Source organism: Martes martes, assembly GCF_963455335.1.
Source record: "Martes martes genome assembly, chromosome: 4".
NCBI lineage: Eukaryota > Metazoa > Chordata > Mammalia > Carnivora > Mustelidae > Martes > Martes martes.
Window position 1 is genome coordinate 148,017,300 of NC_137891.1, and position 20,136 is coordinate 148,037,435.

A 20,136-nucleotide genomic window follows, 5' to 3' on the forward strand; every position below is an offset into this window, starting at 1 on the left:
ATGGCGGAGCCGGAGGCCACGGCCGAGGACCTGGACGCCCTCATCGACGACCTGGACTACCTGCCAGGCCACTTCCACCTGGAGATGCAGCTGAACTTCGAGCCGCGCTCGCCGGCCTCGCTCCGCGCCCGAGACCTGAAGCTGCAGCGGGACGGCTTGCAGCAAGAGCTCGAGCTGGCGGCCGCCCCGCAGCGCCCCGCCGTGCGCCACCTCCTAGGCGCCTTCGCCTTCTACCTCGACGAACTGGGCGAGGCCCGCGAGCGCTTCCTCGAGGTGGCCCGCGAGGACCCAGGCAACCTCAACGCCTGGGCCAACCTGGCGCACGTGTACGGGCGGCTGGGCCAGGAGGAAGAGGAGGAGGCGTGCGCCGGGCGTCTGGCTGGCCTCATGGGCCTGGCGGCGGAGCGCGAGGCGGCGGGGGACCCCCAGCTCCGTGCGGCGCGCTGCCTGGCGGAGCAGGGCTATGCGCACGGCTTCGACGTGGGCTGCACCAGCCCGGAGGAGCGAGCGCAGGTGCTGGCCGCCGGCATCGCGCTGTACGACAAGGCGCTGGGCTACGCGCAGCAGGTGAGTGATCCGTCCCCAGGTCGGGAGGGCTGGCGTCGTGGCCCCCAGTGTCTGCAGGGACGTGCCAGCATCCCAGACTGTCCCCAAACCCTGGCCCTTTGGCTTCCGGAATGCTCTGCCAGGGCGCCTCTCCCAGACGGGCCTGTAGCTTTTCTCTGCTAGGGCGGAGACCTGCTTCCTAGCGGGACAGTCTGCCTAAGTTTCTTTTCTGGCAACGCTGCAAAATCTGAGTTGGCCAACTCATCCTTCTCGTCTTGATTCTCCCAGCAAGCACATGCCCGTGCACCTGCGCACATCGCCCAAGTAAATGACACACCCAACCCCACAACACAACTTGGGTAGCATTTTTAGCTCCTCTCTCTTCCCCTTACCCCACCTTCCCCATCTGCTTAGACCCCAAATCCCTGTCCATTGGGCCTGCTCATATCTCTAAGATCTAGCCACGCCTCCCCAGACTCCCTCTGCCAGGCCGGCCTTATCCTTTCCTGCCTGACTGGTGTAGTTGCCATCATCCTGCGTGGGTCCTTGCCCTCCTGCCTGACCCTTCTGCCTTTTCTTCACCTTGCCCAGTCTTACCGGCCATGTTAGCTGCTTACAGCCCTGGTAACTCCCCACCGCCTGGCAGATAAGTCCGAGGCTCTCCGGTGGGCGCCTGAGACCCTCCATACTCTTCCGCTCTGCTTTCTCTCTCCCATGTATTCTCTTCCAGCCATGCTTTGCCACAGCCTGCTTCCCTGTGTCCCCCCAGGGGGCAAGTCTCCTTACAGCTCACCTTGCCACTCCCTTGGCCTCTTTCTATGACGCGCTTCTGCTCCATCTTTGACCAGAAGGTTCTCCCCAGTCTTAGGTTTGTCTCAGGCATCCCCTCCTCCAGGAATCCTCCCCTGACTTCTGCAGGGTGGGTCAGGTGCCTGACCTGGGCTCCCACAGCACAAATCTGTCTCCTTAGTTCAGCCTTGAGGTCTTTGAGAGCGGGGATAACATCTGTCTGGTTTATCACTGCAAACCCTATACCAGGCACAGTGCCTGGCACACAGTGGTGCTCAATAAATGTATCTTGAATACTTGTATGGGCAGAATAGGGCCTGGCACTGAGTAGAAAAACTCCAGGTGTATTGGTTACCTGTAGCTGCATAACAGATACCCTCCAAAACTTACCGGCTTAAAACAAGAAACATTGATTGCCTTGTAGTTTTTGTGGACCAAGAATCCAGGCATGGCTGAGCTGGGTGCCTCTGGGCTTTGTTCTCATCTGAAGGCTTGCTCAGTTATGGGGCGGGGGCACTTGCTTCCAAGTTTCCTCATGTGGCTGTTGGCAGGATTTCAGTTCCTCACTGGCTGTTGGCCAGAAGCCCCCCTGAGGTCCTTGCCCCGTGGACATCCTGTCACTTTTGCTATGGTCTGTTCCCTAGAAGGGAGTTAGTCACTAGTTCTAGCTCACACTCAAAGAGATGGCACTACACAAGGACACGAACACCAGATGGGGATCCCTGGGAGCCATCTCAAAGGTTAACTGCATTGGATGACAGAGGGTGTTTTCCTCCTGTTACAGAAAAGGAAACCACAATTCAGAGAAATACCATGACTTTTCCGTGAAGGCAGGGTTTAGCTGATAACCATGATGTTTTATAATGGCTTAGATTGGTGATGATTAGATAACAACAAGCCTTCACACAGGACTCCATTCACAAAACTGCTGCACACTCCCTTGGAGACTTTTCCAACCCAAACCCCTTCCAGCTTCAGAGAGGAAATGTGGAGTGCGGGCCTCAGGGAGTGCCAGGTGGAGGGCACAGACTTGAGTTCAAGAGAGCAGCACAGGGTAGAGGTTAAAATGGGAGACTCCGGGTCAGACACTCCAGATCAAATCCCAACTCCCCCACGCTCTCTCCCCTCCAGCCCATCCTCAGCATCACGGAGCTTCTATTTCCCTTCCTGTAAAATAGGGATATAAGGGTCCCCATGTCCTGGGCTCCCTCTGCCATCAGAGGAGGGCGTTCTTAGTTGGTAGGTTTCATAATAAAGAGCTGACATTTGGAAAGCACTAGGAAAAGAGTGTGCACAGAGCCAGCAAATAGAACATGACGCCCGCTTCTCCTGGGCAGGCCCGGGGAGTCTTCTCTGCCTCCGGGGGTGGGGGGTGGTGTAGCTATGACCATCCCTTGGAGCCCATAGGGACCCAGGTTTTTGTTTAAAAGCCTGAGCCTGAGGCCCTGAATGCCTGCTGCCATCAGCAGGAGGCATGGACAGTGTAGTGTGTACTGACTGGTCCCAGCAGCAAAGCAGGGCATAAAGGGCCCTAAGCTAGGAGCCAGGAGGCCTCCTGGGCCTTTCCTTCTGGGCTGTGGTTTCCCCCTATGTGAAATGGGGGCAGAGGGAGGGGGAACTGGATGGTCCACAAAGCCCCTTCCTGCTCTCAGGATGGGGTTCATTGGGGGAAGGCTTCCTGGAGGAGGTGAGCATGGAGGCAGAGGTTTAGGCTTAGGGATCAGACAGGGTCCAGCATCTCTCTCCCTGACACCGGTCAGCCTAGCCATGGTGGGAGCCACCCACCACCCCGACCTCCCTACCCTCTTACCCTCACCATGTGCAACCCCCAGAGGATGGAATGTCAAGCAGAGCACTGCCCAGGGCTTCAGGGAGGGAACTGACTGCTTCAGGTAGGTAGTGGCCCAGCACCGAGCTCCATGCTTTGTCCTCAGGTCTCTGGTCAATGCGGCCCTGGTCAGTGCCTGCATCAATGCGGCCCTGGTCAGTGCCTGCATCACAGGAGAAAGTTAGGGATGTGGAGCTCCCATTTTTCATCTGAGACTTGGAAGAGATCATGGCTGCAAAGCACCTGGCACAGAGTAGATGCTCAAGAAATGGCCACGTTGGGGTAACAATAATGATTCCGTTGTCGTTAGAGCAGGAGGCTTGGGCTCAATCACCCAGCTCTCTTCTGCTTTTGCGGTGTGACTTTGGACAAGTCACTTGTCGTCTCTGGTCTTGGTGTCTGCTTCATGAATGTTAACCATAGTGATCTCTGCCTCCGATCAAATCACGGGATGAAAGTGCCCATAAGCTGGCAAATCCTGGGCATGTCTGAGAGTCAGGTGCTTGGCACCTTAACATTTATGGGACACCTACTGTGTGCCAGGCCCTGTCGTTAAGAAGCTCATGGACAAAGGGAGGAGCAAACATTTGTTCTTTTATTTACCCTTGCCTGAGCTCTCCAGATATTGGAGTTTGCAGTCCAAGTTCTGGAGGTAGAATGGCAATGACTGAGTTTCAGAGAAGGAACACTTCCTTTCAGCGCAAGTGAGTGACAGAGGCTTCTAGAAGAAGCCGAGTGTACTGGCAGGAACGAGGTGAGAGCACTCCCAGCAGGGGCGTGGTGTGTGTGAAGGTCCTGGGGCGAGGACCTGCAGAGCCTGCCGGTGTTAGTGACGGCTGAATGGCTTAGAAAGAGGGCAGCCAGAAGCTTCCCACGGAAGAGCCCAAGCTGGCCCAGGAACTGCTGACTCGGTCTCTGAAATCTGCTTCCCGCCCTCCTCTTCAGCCGCTTCTGACCTCCCAGCCACCAGAAACCACTTCTGCTCCTCCCAACATGCTGTGCTCTCTCATACCTCCCTGCCTGGAAAGTAGACTCCATCCCTCAAAACCCCGCTCAGATGTCACCTCCGCCTTGAAGCCTTCCTTCACACAACACGCACCTTCACACACCATAATACCTGTGAACGTCTTCTGTGCAGGTCTTCCAGCCTTAATCTCAGTCCCCACAAGAACCTTCTGATCCCATGTCACAGAAGTGGGAACGGAGGCATAGTCGGTCTCAGTAACTGGCCCAGGGTCACAGAGCTAGTAAGTGGCAGTGGAATCCACCACACCCTGTCTGATAACAAAGCCTTTGCTGTCTCTGTGGAGGTCAGAGAAGGGTCGGGGGGGGGGGGGGGGAGCGCACTAAGTGCAGACGGCTGGTGGGTGGTGAGGGATTTTGTGCACGGACCGGACCGTGTCCTGGAGATCTAGGGCAGAGGAAGCTTCGGGCGACAGGAGGTGGGTTGCTATGTGTGGGAGGGCGAGGGTGGGAAGGAAGGGGACAGAGACCAGGTCAGAGTCGGGGCCAGGGAAGGAGGTGGTGGGACTCCTGCTGAGAGGGTCTGACCCCTGGGGGGACAGCCGGGGGTGGGCAGCTCGTGGTCTGGCCCCATCCTGCGCTGTCGCTAGGAGAGATTTTTCTATCTGCCCGGGGCTGGGACTGTCTCAGGCAGGGAGGAGCCCCTGGTGCTCAAAGGCTGAAGAAGGACTAGAGAACCAGGGCTTGTCTGCTACCTGAAATGACCAGAGAAAACCTTATACAGTTAATAATTCAGCCCAAAAATAAGCCCAGTGTGTATGCACACGCGCACGGGTGTGTAAGGGGGTGTTTGTTACTCCTGTTCTCAGCTCTTCACTCCCCCCCCCCGTTTTTCTTCAAGTCACAACGAGGTGAGGAGGCAGGTTGCTCTTACCTGTCATTTCTGTCGTCCTGCCATCACCCCCTTCACGCAGGTGTGGGCTTGCACACGCAAAGAGTCATGGGGGGATTTCCCAGTGACAAATCTCAAAGTGGTGGTGGGGGGGGTGTTAGGAGTTTTGGAGGTAGACAGGCTGGGTTAAAATTCTTTCTCCATCACGGTAATACAGGTAAGTCATTTTACTTCCCAGAACCTCTGTTTCCTCATCTGCAAAATGGGATTCTAACGCCCATCTCGCTGGGTGGCCACGAGGACTGAGAGAACATGGAAGGCTGTGTCAAGGCCCAGCCTTCTCCCTGTGCCCTGGGCCTCTCTAGCCCCCCACCATCCAGTGTCCAGCATAGGGTGGGACACCCAAGAGGTCTTTGTAACTGTTACTAAATTTCATTTCACTGAGTCACTGGACTTTGAGTCTTCAAATCCCTATTTTTTTTTTTTTAAATAAGGTAACTTGAACCTCTGTTTCTCTAAAAAATACCTGTCCCAAGCTAGCTCCGATATATTTGATTGTCTCCCCTTTGCCCCAACACCGGTGACTGGACACACACATGCCCACGCACGCGTGCACTTCCGCAGGCCTTTCCCCCTGCTTATGGTGTGGGGGGATAGCACGAGGGGTGCCAGGCCCGGAGTTCAGAATTTTATATTCATTAGTGCATTTGATCATTGTTCAGACTCACAGACACACTGCCCGTTGAGAAGTGTGATTTGCCATCACACCAAGGACATGACAGGCTCAGAGAGGGCAGTGAGGGCACCATTGGTCAGAATCCCCAGGGGCCCCTGCGCACACGTGGGCATGCACGCACAAGCACACGAGCATGCGCTTATGCGCACACATACACGCACACACACATACACACACCCTCTGTACCACTGCAGCCACGGGGAAGGCCAGCTCCAGAGCCGGGAGTAAAGAAACTCCTTACAGAGTTTCGGCCTCTCACGTGGCCCCCCTCTCCCTCAGCCTTCCTTCCCCGCCTCTCCCCGTCTCCTCCAGCACCACAGCTGCTGTGAGACCCCCAGGGCCCAGGGGGTGGGGGTTGCGGTGTGCGCAGTGCAGGGCAGATGCACTGATGTGAGTGTGGTCAGGGGGTCCGCGTGGGAGTCCACAACCTGGAGGGGATCCCTGCTCTGCTGGCAATGTCCAGGGTGCCCTGGGCCGGCTGCCTAGCCTCTCTGCGTGTCCGTGTCTGTGAAATGGAGACAGTGGTGCCTGCCTGACGGGCTTGGGGGAGGTGTAACTGTGCTCACAGACAGAAGGCCCAGCCCCAGGGACATCAATGGTCACAGGCCTCCCAACCTCATCCCCCGATGGGGCTGCCAGGAGCCAGGATGCAAGGGAGCCCCAGGTCTCTCCTTCCCAGAGAGCCCCACCCTCCTCTCTGTTTCCTCCAGCCCTTCCTGCAGTCCCCCTCGCCTAGCCCCCAGCCAGTCTTGGGAAGGGAACAATGGCATTGGGGAGGACCCCACTCCCAAGTCAGGGGCTAGGATGGGGTTCCTGCCCCAGCCCTGCCCCAACTCACTGTGGTGTAGTGGGCAAGTCCCCTCCCCTCCCTGGGTCTCTGTTTCCTCCCCTGTCAAGTGAGAGCACTGGAATAAGGTGGCAGCCAGAGTGACTCAGGGACAGGAAGGACTTTGAGAAGCTGAGAAGTGGGGGAAGAGATGAACCTCCTGGGAAACCACAGCTTGGGGAACATGGAGGACAGTATCTTGAGGACTGAAGTGTTGGAGATTGCGGCAGGGTTTCACCTCCCATGGTGCTTGAAAAGAGACACACACACGGGCCCCCACAAATCTGAGTGATTTGATTGGGTTCAGTGAGAAAAAAGAGACGGATAACCCTGGAGAGTGAGCTAGGTGTTGTGCACTCGTATGCTTTTCATAGATGATCTCATCGGGTCCTCTCAGAAATGCTGGGGAACCAAAACCAGTATTAGCCCATTCGACCGATGAGCAAACTGAGGCTAGAGAGGAGTAGTGACTTGCCCAAGGGCGCACAGCCAGGAGGGGCTGGCAGGAACTGAACTCAGGTCTCTTGGACTTAAAGCCCAGGCTGGGGGACAGTTTTCCTGGGCTCTGGCTCCAGCCTTCTGAGCCCTTGGAACCACTCACATTTCTGAGTTTGAGGCTGGCTTCTCCCTCTATACCTAGCAACTTTGAGAACTGGTTTCCCCTCCTCATTGATGTAGGATCCCAGAGTCCAGCCTGCTTTAGCCTCACCTGGCCCAGCCATCTCTTTTATAGGAGGAAAGAATGTTAAGGGCACACACAGCACAGCCGCATGGGAGGAACTGAGAACATTCGGGCATCACCGTTATTACTACAGAAGGCAAGAGACTTCTTCAGACCCACCCATCTCTCCTGGTTCCAGGGCTGGGTTTGGACCCAGGGCTAGAAAGGGTCCCTCTTCCCTAAGGACAGTGGGATAGAGAAGTGGCTCCATACAGTTCTGCAAGTCTAGGCAACAAGAGCGAGGGAAAGATGACTCGCCTCGGTGACATGACAGACCTAGGATCAGAAGGCAGTGAGAATGGGAAGCTGTGGTCAGTCTGCTCAAATCTTAGATTCCATGAAGACCATCCAGAGAAGCCAGGACAGGGAGGCATAGTGGCTTACTACCATGGCACAGCGCCGCCCCTTCAAACCCCTCCCACCAGTCACCTTGACCGCCCCCACCAACCTGCCTGTGACACAGGAGGGCCAAGTGGGATCATCCCATTTGTGGATGCAGAAACTGAGGCCCAGACTAGGCTGGGGGCCTTTCCAGGAGCCCCGGGGGAGGCAGAGGCAGGAATGGGCAATCCCATCCCTGTTTATCTTGGCAACCCCTGTGACAGGAGCTGGGTGAGGGGAGGGAAAACCCTGCCCTTTCTGGTGCATGTCCCACAGGTGGGGTGGGGGCGGGGCTCGGTGTGCAGAGCAGGGAGGCTGCTGCGTGTCATCACAGAGGACATTCCAGTTGTGCAGGAAGAACGCACTCCCGAGGCCTGCCACCTTGTGACTTTTATTTCTGCAGCATCAGCCCTCACAGGGTCAGTGTGATGAGGTGGAAAGAACAGGGGCGTTGGAGGGAAGCAGATGTGAACTTGAATCCTGACACTCCCACCCAGTGCTACGAGGCGGAGTGGTGGCTTTTTTTTTATTGGGCTGTTTCCTCACCCAGGAAAGGAGGCAGGTACATTTCACCTTCTCAGGCTGCTGGGAGGATCCATCCCCCAGAGGTGCTGAAACGCCCAATGGAGAGTTCATGCTCTTTGCTCCTTCAAATCCTCCCTCTCCGGAAGGAGAACTGTTCTGCTCTCAGGAATCAGAAATGGAGGGTACAACATCATCAGGAGCAACATTCAAATTGCAAGGCAATTATTTTCCAGCAAGGTCGCTCTATAGCCTGTACCGATGCATAAAAATTCATCGCTCATTGGTATACTAAAAGATCTTCTCCTGAAATTCTTGAAAAGAGCCAAGCCCTACAGCATTTCCTTCTTCAGGGGACACCTTTTGAAGTAAGTGGACGAGTCAATATCCACTCCTGTACCCACCAGGTTAATATAAGCCTGCCCTGTAAGGGTTTATCCTGACCCTCTTCTTTGCCTGTTCTGCCAGACCACCTATGTTTGTCGCTTACCCACACATCTGTAGGAACCTGGGTCTTCAGGCTTTTCTGAGGATCACAGTTCTGATCCTTTGGCTCATGTGAAAAAGAAGTCCACCAACCAGCTCCCCACAGTGTCCTACACCGAGGATCTAGTGCTGCTGGTCAGGGGGCCACACATGGAGAACCACTAGTCAAGTCATTAGGGCCAGGGGCTCTGGGGTGGGGCTGCTGGGGTCCCCGCTCTGCGCCTTCCAGCTGTACCACTCTGGAACACACTCACCTCTTCTGTAAAACCAGGATAATCATAGTCATGACCTCATAGGTAACCTGGGGTGTTGAATGGGTTCACACATGTAAACTATGAGCCTGATGCATAGTACATGCTCAGTAAAATTTACTACTATCAGTATAGCAACAAAAGCACCATTTCCAGGTTTCAGTCTGGGCTTACACTGGCCCCGACATGGTCCCATCTCAGTTTTCCCATCTGTGCTAAGAGAGTAACCTTACATTCCACACAGGATGGTCTGAGGACCAAACGGCATCTGTGTGCATCCACTCTGTAAAGGGTAAATGCTGTGCAAACCCTTGCAGCTTGATGTTGTGGGAAGAACACAAACTTGAAGTCAGAGAAACCTGACCTGAAATGTCAGATTAAGTGGGCAAGCCTCTGCCTCTTCAAGCCTTCCTGCTCTCTCAAGTGAGGGAGATAACAGCGAGGCCCAGGGAGCAGGGAAATGTCCTGAGAACCCCTTGCCTGAGGGTTTCACCTTACTCAGTGAGTCCCAGGGTCTGAGGACTTCACTTGAGGGTCAGCGCTGGTGCCTGGGCCGTGCCCAGCTCCCTCCCCACGATCTACCATGGAGTGGTGACCTAATGTGAGACCCCTTCCAGCCTGCAGCCTGGGCAGGCTCCCTCTCCAGACCCCGGAACCCCCAGTTCGCAGGGTTATGAAGGACCCAACAAGAGAAAGGGTGGTGTGCTGCCCAGAGCCCACACCCAGCAGCCCCTTGGGGAACACTCCTTCTCTGTTAGAAGCCCTCTCCGGGCCTCCCAGGCTGCCTCCACCACTTTGCCTCTGGGAGCTATCAACTCTGGAAGTGAAAGCCTTGCAGCTCTAAGAGGTTTCAGGGCAATTTTATTCTCTAGGAGAGAGGTGGAACAGCCCTTCCCTTCTCTAGGAGGGAAGAGGGGAACCAGAGGCCTGTTTAATTTAATTTAACGCACTGTAGCTTGCCAGGTTGCCCCTGGTAACAGTCTCAGCTGCTGCTTTAGTTACAACCTGAAGGATTTTTAAAGAGACAGCCCATTTTCCGGCCAGGAGCATATGGCAGAGGGCATGGTGCCCACCAGCTTCATCATGGGGTTAGAGGATTAAAGCTCATGGCAGGAGAGGCCTCAGGCTAGATCTGTTTGGGCCACTCACTCCAGTCCGAATTTGCAACCCCATAAGCCCTCCTGCAAATGTCACTCTTTGGCAGAATCTGAGGAGGGATTACGTTTGGGATTTGTCACAGAGAGGTCACTCAGCTAGCAACTTTTCTGAAAATCTGTCTTAGCCTTCAAGTTGAAGGGAACCAGGAGACTGGAGTTACCCCTGCAATTCAGGCATATCGCCACCAGGTGGTGGTATTGCCCGCATAGTGCAAACCACAACCAGGCTCTTGAATTACTCAAGGATACCAATGGGTTTTTAGCCCTGATACTAACTAGCGTGTTACTGGGTAAGTTGCTTCACCTCTGTTGTCTCCGTGTTCTGAGGGGGAATGAGAGTGACCAAGGAAACAGTGCTGAGGACAAGGCTTAGGGCTAGGATGATGAAGGTATGATTGGGGTGTCAGCTCTGTCTGGTACTAGCTGTGATTTGGGCACATAACTTCTTTCTCGTGGCTTAAATGCCAAACAAGAGAAACAGGGAGATCCCTGAGGATACCACGTGACTCTCCAACACTGGGGGTCTGTGAAGGGGAGAAAGATGCATGGGACCCCCACAGGGAATCCGAGGCCCTAGTAGCACAGTGGGCGGGTGGGGGATGCGGTGGAGAGCAGGGTGAGCCAGGACCCCTCTGGGATCCTGAGAGGTCATTGCCCCAGAAGGATATGAAATGAGCCCAATGGACAGCGCAGCCTCCTGGACTCCCCCAAGCCTGCTCAGCTCTAACCCAAGCCAGGAGAAAGGGGTCCGACACTTAAGGAGCATGAACTCTGGGCTGACACTCCATATTATTATCCGCCTTTGCAGATAAGGACACAGCCTCCAAGAGGTAACTCATCTGTCCGGGGTCACCCGCCTCACATGGCCAGGTCTGTCGGCCACCTGAGCCTCTGCTCACACTCATGGCCATACCTCCTTGTCAGAAGGCTGAACGAGGCAGCAGGTTCCATTTCTCCCCACCAGGACTCAGCTTGGCCAACCTCAAAGTGGGCATGTGGTCAGAGGTCACGAGATCATCCCTCTAGACAGCCAGGAAGCCTGAAACACTTAGGCTTCAGTCTTTCACACGATCACACACTGACATTAAGTCCTGGTCTTTGGCCAGCGTGGCCCACGGTAGTGGCCCCATGACTCTGAGTCCCCCTTCCTATGTCCCAGGTGCCGTGTAGGTAGAGCAGGTACGGCTATCCAGCAGCCCATCCTAGGCTTTTGCTTTAGCAAATGTTCCCCACTGAACCCTTGAGGATGCTGTTGGCAACTGTCACCCTCCACTCCGGACAGCCCTGTCCCCAGCCAAAGCCCCATGTGTGTATTCCCACCTATGTGACCAGAGGACTGTCCAAGGTGGTATGAATGTAAAACACACTGGATCTGGGCACTGCCCTTTCTATGGCTCCCCACTGCCCTGCACAAGAATCCCCGAGCCTGAGCCAGGCACTCGGGGGCCCCTCCTGGTGCCCCCCCCCGGCTCATTCTCCCACCCCTTACAACACGCCATGCTCCCTCACCTCCAACTGAGTTTAGCCTTCTCTCATGGTGTCCACCTGGATGGTTCCTCCTTGTCCTGGAGAAGCCTGCTCCAGCAAGCCCTCCTCTAGAAGCTCTGTGGGCACTCCTGTATTGTGCAGGGTACTTCCTCCCATAACCCCTGGCTTCCCTTCTGCTCGCACTGTGTGTGATATCAGGCTTTCACCCCAGACTGGGAGCGCCTAAAGGTGGGGCCGGCCTTTCCTCTCCTGTCCCCATTGTGCCCAGCCTGGGCCAAACAGAGAAGGTACTGGGTGAATTATGGCTAAGAAATGTGATTAGCGGGACCTCCTCTGGGGGCTCTGGCCTGGGCCCTGGGTCAAGACCCTGCCTCGATGGGCAGTCACACCTCTCAGTGGGACTGGACTCACAGGACCCCCTTTCTCTTTTCTCCCTCCAAGCTCATCCACAGTCTCCCCAGACCACCTGCGGCATAACTTGTGGGCATTTGCTCTCCACCACACCCCACTCACACATTCCATGCTCCATGCTCACCAGGTGCGCCCCACATCTCCACATTAAGCCCTCCATCCGGAATGCCCTTGGCCCCCACCCCACCCTGTGAAATACCACTGCTCTTCAAGACTCACCTGACAGCAGGACCTTCCTCTGCAAGACCTTCTTAGAGTCTTTTGGCTGGGAGTGGCCTCCCCATCCTAGTGCATCTTTCCACATCTCTCTCATGGCCTTGTTCAGACTTGGCCTCTTACTAGTGTTACAGGAAACCTGGTGTGGTAAGCAGAGCATTGGGCTTTGGACCCTCACAAAGGGAGTTCAAGTTCCAGCTCTGACACTTATGTGCTGTGTGACCTTAGGCAAGTCCCTTAACCCCTCTGAGCCTCAATATGTTCATCTGTAAAAGGCAGATGATACCTACCCAATAAGTAGTTGAGAGATTGAGAGGGTGGGTGTCGGGATCCTCACACATGACGGTCACCCAGTCCAGCTCTATTATTTATGCCTGGACCTGTTTTCCTAGCTAGGTTGTGACCCCACTTGGGCCAGGGTGCAGGTCCAATTCAGTGCTGCATCCCTATAGCACTCAGCACAGGGCCTCACACCACAGATGCCCAGGAATGCTGGCTGGAGTGCATTCACCCAGGTGCTGGGAGTAGGGGTAAAGGAATGATGAGATCTTGAGCTAAGGAGGCTGTGGTGGGCGGGGGGCGGTGAGTGCAGAATCCAGCCTGGAGATCCATGCCAGGAGACGAATGTGGAGGGAGGGACCAGAGCCCGAAACAGAGCTGCCGATATGCACTAGGGGTTTTATTGGTTTTCATTAAAATTCCTTCCCGAGGCAGCAGCAGCTACTCCCATAAATAACAGCATAAATATTTTATCTGGTGCCCAAGTCAGTCTAAATGCCTGGCGAGGTTGGCAAGAATAACAGTGGGAAAACCGTTCAGGGGGGTCCTGGGCTGTGGCTGAACTCCATCGACAAGCCCAAAAGGGCTTTCTCGAAGGAAGGAAGCTGAGGGGTGGCGCCAAAGGGGGGAGAAGTCAGTGGACAGTGGGGGAGAGAGAAGGTGACCGGGCACTGGAATGGGGGGGGATCCCAGGGCACAGGTCAGGGACCCAGGGAGAGGGGAGCCTAGCTTGGAAAGCAAGATGGAGGGCAGAAGTGTATTCCCCTCCTGCCCCGTAATGGGCACCTTATGGAGGGCATTCGCACGGGTTATCTTGTTGAACCCTGTGCAGTCAGAGAAGTGAGGTGATTCGCCCCAGGTTACCCGGCCACCAGTGGCAGATCCGGGACCACAACAGAGGTGTACTCGCTGCTTCTTGGGGTTCAAGGCAAGTGTGGGAATCTGTGAACAATGGCCTGCGGGCCTCAGTAACAGCACCATGGGCCATCCTCTGCTTTCCTAGATCCCCATGGAGGAGAAAAGGGGCTGGTACTTCACCATGACAACGCTCTTCATCAGGTCAGGCTGGGAGCCGGGGACTGGACAGCGGGAGGGTGAGGTGTGGCCTGGGATCCGGGGAAGAGGTGGCTGAGTCCATTTCCGTGGCAAGGGCTCCCCAAGTTCTCCTCCATGCCACTGGCCTGGGGAATGCTCACAGCACCCTGGGGACAGCTGGGATGGGTGCCAGCCACCCACATCCCCTTCTTGGCCACAGGCTAGATGGCATCTTCCTGGAACTGGGCAGCGAGGAGCAGAAGAGGCTGCCCGCCTTCAATCGCACCCTGGCCCTGCTCCGGCAGGTGCTCAAGTCCTCGGACCCCCACCACCAAGGTAGGGCTTCCTGGCTCCCCCTTTACCTGTCATCAGCCTTGCCTGTCACTGTCATTGTCCCCACCTCTAGCATTGTCTTCCTTTTTGGGACGTCCTGTCTCTCTCTCTCTCACCCTCTGTCCCATATACTCATTCGTTCATCTCACAGAATGCAGGCACCTTCCCACCGAACACAGGCACCTTGCACCTTGCTCAGTGATTTCATGCCACGGACCCTTCCTCTTCGTAGGCCCCGTCCCTTTCTCCACCCTGCTGCTTCCTAGACACCCTCTCCCACACTTCACCCCCAGCTCTAGCCTGGTGCTACCTCGGGATGCTGCTGGAGAGGAAGGACACCTTCTCCACCACGCCCATGGGTGTCCACGACTGCGGGTACTCGGGAACGGACCCCCTGGACTGCTTCGGCAAGGTATGTCCCCTGGCCACACCCACTCTCCAAACTGGGATGGAGTGTGATTCCCCAGCCTTTGCTCCTGGAACCCGCTGCTTCTCTGGGTGGTGTCCCATCTCCATCCCCCACCGCGTGCCCTCCCCCAAGTGCGTGACCTGGCTCTCCCTCCTCTCTTCATTTAAAACAACAGTGATATTTGTCATCGTTCCTCTTTGCTAAAGAATCAGACTCTCTCCACACCCAGTCCCCGAGCCTGCTTCTCCAGCCGTCTTCTAAGCTCTTCACCATGTCTCAGATATACCCAGACTTCTCCCGTTCAGGCCATGGTTCTCACTGTCCCTCCCCACCCCCAGTGACATAGTGCAAAGTAGATGGGCTTAGCTGGGGTCTTGTGCCAGCACTGCCCATGGGCCATGGGACCCTATGCAAGTCACTTCCATCTCTGAGCCTCATTATGTGTTAATGATGTCGTCTACCTACTAGGTCATTGAGAGACTCAGAGGAAGTAGTGCTTGAAAGAGTTCACTGTAAACTGTAAAGTGCTGCTCAAGCCTTGTTCTTGGGCACCTTGCTTATGTGGTAGTTCCCACACTTAGCTCAGTTCTGAAGTCTTTCCTGAAGGCCAGGCACCCTGTGATATCCATTGACCTGTGCACTCAGCACAGTGCCCTGCATGGGGCCCATCCCTCATGTTTGCTGGTGGGTAGATTAATGAGCAGGTCCTTGATGAGAGATCTTAAAACAGAATAGAAGCACTGGTTCATGAGGATTCTGAGAGTTGTGTCTAATTTAACAAACACGATGCCTTCACCCCTCCTTGAGATCCTATCCCGTGCCCCCGCACAGAGATGAGTCCCTGCAGGAGTTCACTATCCCGGAGGCAGAAACACACAAGACAGGCAGCGGTCAGTAACAGTAGAGAGAGGAAGTGCTATGGCCCTGATAGAAACACTGCTATAGAAGTACGGGGGAGGTAAAAGGCTGATTCTGACCCTCCTTCCAACAGCCCTGGGAAACTGGGGGAGCATACACTGGATGTGTCCGAGGGAGAGAGGTTTGCCTGGGGGTATGGAGGGATTCACTGGACAGGACACATGAACATGGCAGAGAGCATGGGAGTCGGGCTCTTGGGAGTTGAGTGCCAGTGAATTGTACTCTAAAGTGTTGGGTTCCATGGTATGTCCAAACTTACTGGCAGGTGGATTTAGGGAATCAGAGCATTGCAGTGACATGGCCCTATCCAGAGATGGGAGACCTACAGGTCAGGCAAATAACCCAAATAGTTTGCTCTTACCCTTTCTCCCTTCCCTAGGCCATTGAAATAGCCAAGGACCATCCAACCATCCTGAATCGCCTGGCCAAAATCTTCCACTTCCTAGGAAAGCAGGATATGGCCATTGGAACCTGCAACATGGCTCTGGATAGCCTACGAGATCCGGAGCTCAACTGGCAGGCGTACTGCACTAGGGCCAAGGTGAGTCAGCCTGCAGGCTCCGCCTCGCCCTGCCACCAGGAATCAGAGAACACAGGCCAGGGGTTAAGACTGAGTTGCCAGAGCCCAAAGGTCACAGAGTGAGCCTTCACAGCGGAAAGGAGCTTAGGAGTCATCAAGACACAAGTTTTGTGTTCTGTAAGGTTGTTGAGTGAAAGAACGAAGGAGACTCCCACCTGCCACAGTCACCCCGCTACAGGCACCTGGCAAATGACCTCCAGCCTCTACTCGGTCAGCACTCTGTACAGGCTGACTGACCTTGGTTGAAATCTGGCCCCTCACAAGTCACTTCTCTAAAACCCTATTCCCTGAACTGTAAGGTATGGGTCATGACTTCTGGCTGGAATGCTCTTCTCCCTGATCGGCTTCCTTCCTCGATTCCTAGAGGTCTTGAAGAAAGGAAGCTTCTAGCACCATCTTACCAAAAATGTCAACCTCTCACCAACATTTTATGTCCTCTTTTCTTGGTTTACTTTTTCTTCTTAGTGCTTATTACTCCCCAACATACTATTCATTTACCATGCATATTGTCTTTTTCTCTCCCACACTAAAATATATGCTCCGTGGGGGCAGGGGATTTTGTCGTTTTGCTCTCTACTGCATCCTGGGTGCCTGGAACAGTGCAAGCAAATAACAGGCTCTCAATCAATATTTGTGGAATGAATGAATGCATGAACTGAGCACCTACCATAGGCTAGATCTTGGCTAGAGTATGTTCTCTCAATCATCATGGTCACTCTCCAAGGAAGACAGCAGCGTACTAATTTTTCAGATGTGGAAAATAAGGCTCACAGAGGTTGAACAACATCCTCCCCAGCTCACATGCTACTAAGGGGAGCAAAGAGGGGCTGGAATTCTGCCAACTCCAGCTGGCTCCAAAGCCAGAGCTCCCTCCTCCCCCACCTTATGATGCTTTCTTGGAACCAGAGCCCACCCAGCTGGCTATAGAGCATTAAAACCTTCAGCAACAATGACCCCTTTTACCTATTTCCTCCTTCTCATGCCTCCCCTTCTGAACCTCTAGATTTTTTTTAATGCTCCAAGTATGGGGAGAAAGGAGGGGTGGGGATGAAGGTAAGAGTTTGGAATCATTTGTAATTTGATGCTTGTACGTTGGGGCCACCTTCCATTCCTTCCAAATTGCTTACGTGGACTCTCACAAAATCGGTGCTGCCATCCTATCTAGAATAGCCTCCTCCCCCAGACCCCTCTAGCCCACCACCCTGTTTATTTTTTCATAGCCACTTGTCACCACTGCACGCCCCGTATCTAGCACTGGGCCTGGCATATGGCAGGCACTCAATACATATTTGCTGGATGAATGAGGGGCTCTTAACTTCATCCAACCCCCTCATTATACAGACAGGGAAACTAAGGCCCAGAAAAGGTGTCATTAGCACAGCTGGCACAGAGCTAGGACCTAGGACTCTGGGGTCCCAGTCTCAGGGGCCTTCTGCACCACAGAACTTCCCTGAGTTGCTGCGGAGAAAAAAACCGGCATCATTTAGGGTAAAAGGGAGGGCAGAAGCCCTTGCTTGGAGCATCAACCCTGAACTAACCCTCTACTGCAGATCCACCTCAGAGCCTACCTTCACGACCTGGAACGAGCCAAGATGGGGCTCGGGGGCATGCCTGACAGGGACCACCTGTCCTGTGCCAAGGCCGACCTGGAGGAAGTGGTCAAGGTGTGCCCAAGCCTCAACACCTACCTGGACATTGGCCAGGTAAGGCAGCCTCTTGGCTTGAGTACCCAATGGCTTACTAAAAACCTACTTACTCTCTACCAAGGCAGGCCTAGGCACTGAGGACACAGGGAGAAATACAGGGAGAAGTCCACCCCCCACCACCCGATACCTTGCCCACCTCCTATAGCCATGGTGAGGTATAGGAGAAAATGCACATACAGCATTTAGAACAGGGCCAGGCTCTTTCTAAAGCACTCAGGAAGTGAGGGCTATTAGTCTTTATCCAAAAGTGCCTTCTGGGCACAAGGAATGATTACCAGGAGGTGACAATATCATAATTTTACATGCGATAAGACTGAGGCCCAGAGAGTAGCTGGCTCAAGATTATATGGCCAAGAGTGGTGAGGCTGGCACTAGAATCGCTATGTCTTCTCCTTTTCCCAGGGCGGGACCAACATTTGCCGAGAACTGTCGGAGGGAGGGTGGGAACGTACAAGGGGAATTTTTTTTTGAAAGTAAGTATGCGAGCGCGTAATGCCCAGGGAGAAAGGCTCACCGCTCCCCGCCCCACTCCCCGCCCAGGTCTACTACTACATGGGTGTGGATGCCGTGCAGGAGCTACTGGCGGTGGACGAGGCGGCGCTGAACCAGGCGCTGGTCTTCCTGGCCAAGGCCAGCGAGTCAGAGCTGGGCGCCACGCTGCCCGAGCTGCAGCTGCTGCGCGGCAAGTGCCTACGCATCAAGGGCGAGGAGGCCAACGCGGCGGCCTGCTTCAAGCGCGCCGTGGAGCTGGACGACGCGGGCTCCAGCCATACCGAGGGCTTCGGCTGCCTGCTCGAGGCGCTGCTGGCGCAGTGGAGGCAGGCGCAGCTGAGCGACGCCGAGCTGGGCCGCGACGTGGACGCGTGGCTGCGCCGCGCCCAGGGCAAGTACCCCGCGGCGCGCCTGCGCCAAGAGCTGCAGCGTGTGTGGCGCGGCCACACGGAAGAGGTGCTGGGGCTGGCCCGGGCCTTGGTGGCCCAGGGACGGCCGGCGCTTGTGCGGCTGCTCTTTGAGACCATGGAGCAGGACGGCGACGTCGGGAGTGGACCTCGAGGCCGCCGCGCCTTTTCCCTCTAAAGGGCGACGGAGCCCCGCCCCGTCGAGGCCCCTCCTCACCTACAGCTGATTGGGCGCTCAAAACGGACCTGCCCTGCCATAGGCTGGCTGGTGAGCAGAGCCAATTAGATCCTCTTCCGGGAACTAGGATATTGGGACCGGGTGACGGCGGGGTAGCAGGCCCACAGAGCTACAAAGGCATGATTAAGGCGACCAGGGAAGGTTGGGGCAGACGCAAGAGGCCGCTGGGAAGCTGCCATATGAAGCACTGAATTGTACAAATACACAGAAAAAGTAAGGTGGATGCAAGATACAGAAGGTAACTGTCTCCGTTTGGGCGGCTTTTTAGTCCCGGTGCGCAATCCTCGAGGCCTGAGATCCTGTCTTGGGATTGCCATGAGCCACATTCTACCCTTATAAAAAGCCGCCTTTACATAAATTGATTGGAGTGGGTCTCCAGGTCCCACAGCCAGAAAAGCCATTCCAGAGCAGAGGGGAAAAAGCTGAACGGTGAGCAGGTAAGGGCAAGACAGCCTACACGTGGCTGCGCAGGCCTTTTGCCTACCTGCCTAGCGGTCTTCCAGCAGTCCTCATCTTCGGCAGGCTTGGTCTGAAAGGCCCCCAAAGTCCCTGACCTAAAGCCCATCCAGTAGAATTTTTGCTTCATTTCTCCGCTCTTAGGAGAACCTAGGGTCCCCCTCCCCACCCGTCAGCAAGTGCTACCTGCACCTGGTCGTGAACCTTCCACAAAAGAGTGAAGAAAGTCTTGGAATTTTATACTCGTGAAGTCATAGTCATAGAGTCTTAGATGTGGAACTTTATTGTCAAAGACTTAGGCTCTAATTGCCAGTAAATCTTAGAAACACCAAGCTAGATTCTTGCGGCCCTACCTACAAGAGCCAATTTAACCTAAGATTCCAGGTGAAGATCTTGCCAGAGTCTGGGAATGCTGGTTGTTCATACCTGCGATGGCAGGACACCCATAATGGTTTATGACTTTTCATTTTTTTTCCCTTTGGAGAGTTAATACCCATTGCTTTGCTCCTATCCCTGACCCTCAAACTTTACCAGGGGAAGGCCAGCACCCCTGCATTGCTTCTCATGTCTCCAGTGACAGATGGAGAACAGACTGAGAAGTGCAGTCGTTAGAGATCATGCACTCCAATCCTGTTAGATGAGAATCGTGAGACCTCCTAGAAGGGGATGGCTTGCCCAAAGTCCCACCGCCCAGCCTCCCACCCCTGTACTTCAGACTTACTGTCAGCATTTTGCAGGTTTGGAAAAATACTAATAAACTGATTAATGCTAAAGCATTAAGGTTTATATGTTAAGGGTTTTTGTGTCACCCACCATGTGGGACACAGTGATATCCATCAGGATAAAGCTCTAACACTAAAAGTGAAATCTGTGAAGTCTGGGCAGTGAGACCACCCCAAAGCCCCCAAATTCCATCTCATGGCTCACCATGGCTCACTGCTGTGGGTGGTGACCTCTCCCTCCTTCCTTCCTCCCACGGCAGCAGAGTGCAGCAGCTGACTCCACAGCCATGTCCCCTCCTCCCCCACATCCTTCAAACCCCACAACTGTAACCTGTACCCTTCCCTAGG

The 20,136-nt window shown here is 54.8% G+C and overlaps 1 protein-coding gene across 1 annotated transcript; it reads left to right on the plus strand.

The window, feature by feature from the left end:
* On the plus strand, window positions 1-19,841 carry TTC22 (tetratricopeptide repeat domain 22; the record flags this gene model as incomplete). The annotated part of the gene is made up of 7 exons (XM_080801892.1): window positions 1-567; window positions 13,496-13,551; window positions 13,748-13,863; window positions 14,154-14,272; window positions 15,567-15,728; window positions 17,318-17,470; window positions 18,014-19,841. 7 exons carry the CDS (start codon window positions 1-3, stop codon window positions 18,548-18,550), a joined length of 1,710 nt encoding a protein of 569 aa, XP_080658018.1. The 3' UTR covers window positions 18,551-19,841.
* Window positions 19,842-20,136: the final 295 nt, after the last annotated feature.